The 9709-nt window shown below is 40.4% G+C and overlaps 1 protein-coding gene across 1 annotated transcript; it reads right to left on the bottom strand.

The window, feature by feature from the left end:
* Window positions 1-644: 644 nt before the first annotated feature.
* foxl2a (forkhead box L2a) lies at window positions 645-2726 on the bottom strand. Its single transcript, XM_042486417.1, has one exon. It carries the CDS (start codon window positions 2541-2543, stop codon window positions 1623-1625), a length of 921 nt encoding a protein of 306 aa, XP_042342351.1. The 5' UTR covers window positions 2544-2726; the 3' UTR covers window positions 645-1622.
* Between the last annotated feature and the right edge of the window lie 6983 nt (window positions 2727-9709).

Genomic DNA, 9709 nt, shown 5'->3' with positions numbered 1-9709 from the left:
TGCATCGCCATTTTTGCAACCGAAATTGGATCATTTGTAAATTATATACAAATTATACTTAATAGTAGAAAGGAAGAAAAAAATCACGTTTGCCGTAAAGTGATCTAACAGGAAAAATGCGCACTGCGTGTTTTTGTACAGCAGTTGTGCAGCAGGCTAACATTTACACAGAATGTATTTAATTGCCAAAAAGACACCAGACGCTGTGGGACACAAATTAACAATGACACTGTAAATTCAAATTATTGCTACTATATAATTATTATTATTATTATTATTATTATTATTATTATTATATTATTATCATTATTATTGTTATTGTTGTTGTTATTTTATTATTTCTATTGTCGTTTTGTTGTTGTATCATCTAGTTATTACTGTAAGTGAAAAAATCTTTATTTTTATCTTATAAATTGACCCTAATAGTTGGGCATACATTGAAATAATAATTAATTAATAATTAGCAACTTATCAAATATATAGACCTATATTAAAATTTATAGCCTATAGAGGCAATTAATTTACCAAGAGACAAAATGCCTACATAGCAGACATTTTACGCGGTATATAGTGGAAAAAGTGCAAAACTTCTAACGCTGCGCAGTGCTTTGCCTAAGTTTAATATATCTTCAACATTTCTTTAGCAAACTGTAAAAACTGCTGTATATTAACAATACAGTACTTTCATGCTCCACAAGTTGTTTTTTTTGGGGGATTTTTTCTAGTGCCAACAGTGGTTACCAGAGCATAAAACAGATTACTTCATGACCACTGTGTTACTTTAAGAAATACAAGTTTATTAAGAAATTCACAAACCTAGAAAAGAGGGAAAAGTGCTAATTAAAATGAAACATGGCCCCAACATGAATGAGACAATAAAGCTAATCACGTTTATAAAAAATAATAATAATAATAATCAGAAAGATTAACAAAACCTGGCACTGGCTGGCGTCATATTGGAAATGATATCATACATACATGTGTGGGATCAAGAAATATCAAAAACCCTGAATTGTTTTGTTGACGGTCTGCTGGATCTCCACACTCTCACCTTTTAACCCAACAAAGTTCACAACTCTGACAGGAGGTGAAGTTTCACCATGCAGGCCTTGCTCAGTGCAAGTTACTAAGGGGGCCAAATTGAGCTCTGATTCAATTACATATTAAAGCACTGACTAAATTAGGGCGTCTTATGTTCACGTTTCATTTGGCAAGAGTTTGGAGAAGCCGTGCGTAAAGTTGAGAGAAACCATTACGCACAATAACACAGCTGAAGAAATGTCAGCAATGTCTATCCCCGTGAAAAATGAAAAGCTTTTAGGCACAATTATGACTACAATACCGAGTTATGGTCATCAGTCCAAGTGTAATAGAGGCGCGTGAAATGGCTCCCAGAGGTTGTGCTACCTGATGTGTCCTGATGACTTCTTTACCTCCAGATTCCATTTTGTAAAACATTTTCAACTCGCGCATACCTCCCGATCGGCATTTATGGATGTCAGCTGGACCCAAACAGCTCGTCAGAAAAAGTCTCTTCAAAAATACTCTTGGTTCTGTTTTGAAATCACAGGAATTAACTCTCAGAGTCCTCATTTTTTTTACACAGACCACTTTGGTAAACTTTAAATATCAATCCTCGTGTGTAACGCCGAGTGTTTGGTCTCGTGTTCCCAGTAAGAGCAGTGCATCATGGAGAGCTCCGCGGGCTGGCGGGAGCAAGCGAACTGAAGGCCCGCTCCGTTGCTGCTGGAGACCGGAGGAGGTGCCGCGGTGGCCGGGCTCAGCTGCTGGCTATGGTGGGGATGCGCCGGGTGGTGATGGTGACTCATGCCGTTGTAAGAGTTCACCATGCTGGGCAGCGCCATGCTCTGCACCCGGGAGTAGGGATTATAAGATGAGGGGGCTGACAGTCCCTTCATGTTAACTGGACTCACGTTGCCGCTGGCCATCTGACAGGACGTGTAGGACATCGGAGTGGGTGGCTGGCCTAGCGACCAAGAGTTGTTCATGAAGCTAGACTGCAGGTACTTGGGTGGAGACAGGTAGCCGTAGCCGTCCCCTCCGAACAAGGACTTCCCCGGCTGGAAGTGCGTCGGTGGAGGTCTAAACGGCCGCTTCATCCTGCGGCGCCTCCTGTAGTTCCCCTTCTCAAACATGTCCTCGCAGGCTGGGTCGAGTGTCCAGTAATTCCCCTTCCTCTCCCCGCCGCCCTCCCGCGGCACTTTAATGAAGCACTCGTTGAGACTCAGGTTGTGTCTGATGCTGTTCTGCCAACCTTTTTTATTTTTCTCATAGAAGGGAAACTTGCTGATGATATACTGGTAAATACCGGACAGAGTGAGGCGCTTCTCGGAGCTCTCGCGAATGGCCATGGCGATGAGAGCCACATAGGAGTACGGTGGTTTCTGGGACGGATCCGGTTTCTCCGGTACCTTGTCCTGGACCGGCTCCTCTTTGGGTCGCTCTTTCTCTTTGGTCGTGTTGGTGTCGTGGATCATTAAGGCCATTGCGTCATCCTCCGGGTTTTGGTAAGTGGCCATCATTGCGCACGCCAAAACAAAACAAGTCCAGTCCGAATGCAGCAGCAAAACTTTTAATGCCCTCGATGAGCAAACTGATGCGTTGCAGAACCTCAAGATGCACCGAAAATTGAAAGCTGTTTCCCCAAAGCGCACAGATGAATCTTTATTTTTGCGGCTCAGTAGGTGACATGCATCAGACCTTCCTCTCTCTCCAACAGGGATTTTTCTAAACTGGTTTCTGATGAAGGCGCAACCCAAGTTGTGGTTTGTGAGTCAGTAAGCCCAGCCCTTTCCTCTTTTTTTTCCCTCAGGTCCACTGACAGGCTGCTTTTGCTCCAATGGAGCGACGTTGTGCGTCGTGATTTGCGCGTATTTGAGTTCCGCCTCCGGTGGTTACAGTGAATGAAAAAATAATGGCTATTAACATGTTGAAGTTCGTTTTTGTTGAACCCGGGTCAAAAAAAGAGCAAAATATGGACATTAAATATAGGCCTATTTGCATTCAAAAAGAATAAACTCACTGAGAAACATACAATTCTGAAAAACTATGGACATATATTTACACATATGTCTTTAAATTCAGTTGCATGAAATGCACATCAGGAGAAAAAGTGAAAGAAAATAATAACTGGTTGAATTATTTTGTGATGTGTTCGTGCACAATGCCATTGAAAATGACATATTAGGGACAAATGATTATTGATAAATAAATATGTTTAAATTAGTTTCCCATCCCAAATTTGAGGGGAACTTTTTTATGTTAAATGCAAAATATAAATCCTCCCTTAATGTATTTTCTCGCCTCGACAGTTGTTTCAACAAAATTCGTTCCAAACAACGCAAGTCAAACGATAACCAAACATATTTGACTAAGCTCTGCCAAATGGGGGCTTTACACTCCCTCGTCATCTCAGACCAAAGACATGCACATTTGCAAACTAAGAGAACTACACGGACGCTGCTGCTTAATTAGCTCACATAGAAAGGGAAGTGCAAGGAGAGGTATACATTTCTCTGGCCACCCATGAGGGTCCCCTCGGCTTTCTCTGGGAGTGTATTTCCGTGCTCTGGGAGTCTGTGCAGGTGGAACAGCATTGGCATGTGTGTCATCACCCTGCAGCCAGTCTGCAGCCTGGCCGCAGCAGCTGAACCGCGGTGAGAGCCAACCATCTCTCATCGTGCAATTACCGCAGACTCACAGTTTCAAGCGTTACAGCGCCGTGTTATTTCTTGTTTCAATGTCTTTTTCACATGTTTAAGACGGAGAGCATTTCCCGTTAATCTCAACACCGCTGTCATGCCTCTGCGTTGTGAGTATTTGGCTTAGTTAAAGCATTACATCATTCAATGTGTTAATTAATGAGGTTATCAAATAACACAGGAAAGAATAAACAGCACCTTTCAATTTGTAGATCAATGCATTATTTAAAAACATTTAAACCGATATTGATAATAATATGTGTTGCTTTAATGCATGTTTATAACAGAGGAGAGAAGTGTGAAAAATGACTGTATCATGGAAAGACAGTTAGCTGACTTTAAATTTAACATTTTTCTTTTTTGTTTTGATTATTTTGAGAGGGAGAAAATGGCATTTAGGCTGCTGTTCATTTGAGACAAACAAATCAACAGAAATATAAGCTTGTGAAGTGGTTTGTAAGTTTGTCAAAAAATAAGGCATAGACCACAAAATAGACCCCATTTGACTTACCCGCTATGTGTTTAGGTTTACCTCATGATTTCGGGAGTTGTTTAGTCTTCTTTTATTGTTCCAGAGAAAGTCTGTGGTCTTCTCCTCTTCCCTGCTCCTGCACTCAAACAAACACAGAAGCGGGAATCACCCAACAAGCTCTCGAGGAAAGACCTTTCAGAGTGACTGAAAATAGTCCTGTCTGTTTACATGATCATTTTTAGCATTCGCAGTGAACTAACAAATCTTATAAAACTGTTTAATGTAATAAGCATATGAAAAAAAAATAATAATAAAACGGTCAATATGTAGAGGTTAATTTATTCAAAATTTAGATTAGTCTGTCCACACAATTTGCTCATTTTTTAAAAATTGAATATGTATCTATTCACTGCCTTTTGAATGCAACATTGATGATTTCCTGATGTATTGTATTTCATGTATTGCTATACCCCTGTGTATAATTGCCTTGTGTCTGAATGTGCCATTTAAAAATAAAACTTGCCTTGAGTTCCTTTCAAGACAGTAAAATTAACCTATTTGTCATTTAGCAGAGCCCCTTCAAAGAGACCCTGGCATCCCCCGAACATCACCCTAAAAACACTATTAAATGCTAGCCTATTTTAGGCTAAAATGAGCTAATACATTAAAAAAAATGTTGCTTGAAATTTCCATAAAAACAGATAGCCTATATGTAGCCCGCCTTTCAATATTATCTACCAGGTATTTTGCAGTGGCTCATAAATACTCCCATTAGGTCTATCTGTTGTGAAAAACGTTCATGGCAAAAATTGTCTAATTAGCCTACATGTAGTCTGTTAATATTTCATCTGAATAAGCACTGAGCACCACCGATATAGCTATGCGTTAGGAAGCCTGACTATAAATATTTTTCTCTCTTATTTCAAACGGACTTACTTTTCAACTGATGTCTACCCCTCTGGTTAAAGTTTTTTTTTGTATTTTTCTCCCCCTCCTCCTCTATTACCTGTAACCTTCCCGGCTCTGAGCTGCCGCAGTCACGCGCGTCACGTCACAACAAAGCTGAAAACTAGCATGTCGACAATCCGTAAACAAAACAAGGAGCCTGAAACTTGAACTGCTTGTAGGCTTCAGTGAGGCGCTGAGGAATGTTAATTTGATAGTGTAGACTGCTTTCGTAGGCAGGGACTTTAACGGGCAATAAACAAACAAATAGGTCAATAAATTAGATTAAATAAATATCAACATATAAGTAGGGTAAATTATAATTTATAGCTATTTATAGCAACTATAGGCCTAATTTGCTAAGTGTGATATTGGCTCATATGAAAATTTACTCTGCATTTAATTTTTTTGACACGTGGTTTCTTAAATTTCTGGCATATTGTGATTGCCAGTGAAGTGATGTTAAAACATTTTTTAAAAAATTAAAGTATTTCTCTGAGCCACATTATAGGCCTCCCAGATTTTTTTAATGCCGACATGCATGTGAGCGAAAACGCATAACATGTAAATATTTTTTTCTTAGTTACTGTTTAAAAAATACAAGACGAAATTTAATTCTAGCAGATTTACGCACGGTGCAATCTGTCAAAACGCATTGTTGCTCGTGTATAAAGTGGATTTTTATTGGCTGCATGAAATAAATAGGACAGCGGCATGTCAAAGACAGAGGACACTTTCACAGACAGACAAAAGTGCGTGTTTTTTCTTACATAAATATACACTCGGTAAGTCTGTCAACACCTCTCCAATCAACGCTCCTATAAAGGAATCCTACAGGCCGCCACACACACGCAGACACACACACCTTCAAAAAAAAAAAAAAGAATACGAAATCTGAATTCACTTAACATGTAGTCTATGTTCATAAATCATTCAGACCTCTCTGAAACAGTATAAATTTTAGTGATAAGACTTGGTCTGAAAGCTATCTGTTGCCACAGTCACAGGCCGCAGTTATAACCTCCCAACGCGCAGTGTGCGTGTGGCACAATGAACTGAAGAGCCATCATTGCAACGGGCCCTAATGTAATTTGAAAGAGTGGAATTCCTGTCCTCGCGCACTTCCTGCCCTCGCAGGTCCAGGACTAGGATGTTTATGATAGCGCGTGTGGGTGGAATGCGGCGGACGGATCCGCCGGGACAGGTCGGGATCGGAGAAAAACCACCCGGACTGGAGAGGCTTCAGTCAGTCTGGTAAAAACGGGACCAGATATAAAACTGGCGAGAAAACCAAAAATTTCTATTATTATTATTATTAACATCATAATTATTATTGTTGTTAATATTATTATCATTGATATTATTATTATTATAGCTGTAGTTGTCTATGCTAGTATTTTGGAAGTATTTTTTTTATCAAACAACTAACTATAGTTACTTTTTCTTTTTTTATTTTTATCATTGTGGTTGTGTTGTGCATATTCCCCACTTTATGACTTATTTCTTTCAAGTAAACCTCTGCTGTTCAAGAATAATATCACCAGGATGCAATTGAACTTTATTCTGTGTCCTTTGTAACAACACATACACACACATGCACATACGCACACACTAATATAGCTGCATTTAAAAAAAATGTTTGAAGTTTTCAGAAATGAACGTCATTGATTGTCTTACTCCAGAATGTTGTATTATAAACTAAATGTCATCTCCTCAGTGGAAAATATTGCAAAACATTATCGTGGCTCATGGATTGGAGTCCCTTTCAACAGCTAAGTTGAAGGATTATGGTCACCAAACAATATAAGCTATGATATCAATATCTGAATGATTAAAAATGAGGTATTAAGTAGTGTGTTGAATCGTTTTGTAATTGGTGATGCTCTTTTATTGTAATTTCCTTTTACATGTTGGTTACACTTGTGGCATAAGGATATGTAAGTTGCACTTATGCCTGAGTTATGTTGATTGCAAATCAATCACGTTTAAGTGTTGAAAGATGATTTTTGTTGTTTCATCTTGTGCATCTGCCCTGGACAGGCTGTGGGGAGAGACATCTCTCACTGGTTGTCCCAGTTTGATCTCTCTGGGATGGTCTCTGGTTCATTTGCATCTGGCTTGCCTGCATGATTAAACATCAACAAGACATTGCCTCCTCTCAATGGAATCTTTTTGAGGTGCAGGAGGGAGATGCGAGACGAGGGGAGGAGGGATAGAGGGACGAAGCGAAGAGGAAGAAGAAGGATGTACCCTCAGCCCTCATGCAGCGTCTCCAACATGGCTCTTGTTCCTCTCAGAAAGAAGAGAGAGATAGAGCAAATAAACACTGACCACCAGATTCCACCCATCTCCTTCACATCCCCACCCGCATGGATTAAGGTTCTGGGACGGATAGTGGGGGGATACACGTAAACACATATGCATATGCACACATGGTCGCCCTTTAGAGGTGTGTATGTGCATGTGATCCTATGAGAAAAAAAGTCTTATTAAGGGGGATGCTCAGCGGGTGGCGTGTGAGGGACACTTCCTCACTTTGTACAGTCCATCCCCTCTCCTTCAAACACTCACATCATTGTGTGGGAGTACATCCCTCCTCTCCTTTACTACCACTAGCTCCAGTGCAGAGAATGACATGTTTTTGGGGGTTTTTTTTGGTGGCCCAGTGTGCTTACATTTCTTATCGGCTGCAGGAAGCCTATGGGAAGCTCTATGGCCTTCCACAGCAACTCCTGTGACATGGACATAGTCCATTAAAAAGCAAAGACACCCTGAATTTGGCTTTATAGGAACAGCTACAGTTTCTTCACATAAACAACAACACAGATAATAAATCTGTTTTTATAGTCTGAATCTTTGAGAAATTCAATTCCACCGCAAAACAAAACAACAATAAAAAACAAGAAAATGATACTTACGGTAGCATATTTAACTTTCAACAGGTTTTTATCACTCACTTTACTTAAAACAACAATATAAATTGTGCAAACTGCTTGAACAGATTTCACATCGAGTGAAAAATATGAATATAATCGCATCATGGAAGGATTACTAGATGGGTGTACAGGGCACAGGGCCAGCGGCCCAAAATGTCAGCCCCCCCCACAACTTAACCTGCCAAATATCACTTTAATTAACAGCAAACAACCACGAAGAGACTCATAATGATGACAGAGATGACAATTAACTGCAAAGAGACACAAAATAACTACAAAACCATACAAAACAACCCCAAATAACAAAAACACCCCAAAACAAACACACTAAAAACCCCAAACACAAAATTATCTTAAAATAGAAAAATCAACAACAAAAAAAACACGTACAACATTTCGAAAAAGAGGAAAAAAAAAACATACGAAATGACTATAGCAAAACAATACAGTCAATAACCACAAGTCTCCTCCTGTGTAGGAGAGGTGGCTTTTGTAAAACTGTGCCCAGGAGCCAACTGTCTCATCATCCACCCATGCATGCGTGAAAATATGTGGGTATGTTGGTTAAATGCCTGTGCTGACAAAAAAAGCAGAAATCAATTTTTTGCAAGTGCAACAAGAGAACAAATGAGCATTAAAAAGTTTCAACAGGCTAAAGGTAGAAGTGAAGAGCACGGACGGACTGCAGAGGATAAGTCAGAGAGAGCTGAGGAGAGTGGACAGAGCAGAGGAGAGCCACATTGTGTTCATGCTAACCTTTACGGAGAGGTGAAGTGCTGCAGCCTCCTGCCAACAACATACTCTTTGAGGTTTTCTTGAACTGCTGCCAGGGCTTAAATGATTCACAGGAGCAGAAGTATGTGTGTTTGAGCTGAGGGAGAGCGTTTGAGTCAACAAGCAGATTTTCTGTATGTGTGTGTTTGTGAGATAGAGGCTAAGGGGAGGGAAAAGAGAAAAATAAGGTGAGGTATGTGTGGATGTGGAGATATGACAGTAAAAGTAACAGCTAACACAACACCAAAATTTTCCTCCTCACAATACAAAGTTCCCGAAAACTCACAAGCCAAACCTTTTTCACCCCTGAAACAGCCTAATTCACACCTTAAAAATCCCCAAGTAACCTCAAACCCATTTCCACATCTTCATCCAAGCTGGGGATTAGATTTCAGGCCAAATCAAAACAAGTCACTTCGTTAGAGGTAATTACACAGGTAGCCTACCTCGCTGGGCAAACAAACATGGCTGCCAGCTGACACCCTGAAGACAGATCAAAGCGTCGGGCTGACAAGGAGCGGGAGGAGAACATTCAAACACCGCCTTGTTAAGCACTCACACTCTCATTTTCTGCAACATGTGCACGATTAGCTGTATTTACGGGTACATGGATGTGTGCACATCACACACCATCTACACTTCCTCTATAGAGGCACAGGGGATTGTGCAGTTGAAAGATTGAGAGGAATCAGAGGTGAATAGAGCGACCTTTACAGTTGAGCTGCATGTGAGAACAGTGTGTGTTAATGGTGCAGAACAGTGGAGATGTAGTGCATATACTGTGCTAGGGGTGGCACTCTGCTTTGGTGGTCTGCGTGTCTGCGAGGTGAGGAACGACATCGGGCGTGGTGATGTGCTTC

The sequence above is a fragment of the Plectropomus leopardus genome, chromosome 5 (genome assembly GCF_008729295.1).
Source record: "Plectropomus leopardus isolate mb chromosome 5, YSFRI_Pleo_2.0, whole genome shotgun sequence".
Lineage (NCBI taxonomy): Eukaryota > Metazoa > Chordata > Actinopteri > Perciformes > Serranidae > Plectropomus > Plectropomus leopardus.
The sequence above is the reverse complement of the archived record's forward strand: the minus strand, read 5'-3'. Positions and strand labels throughout refer to the sequence as shown.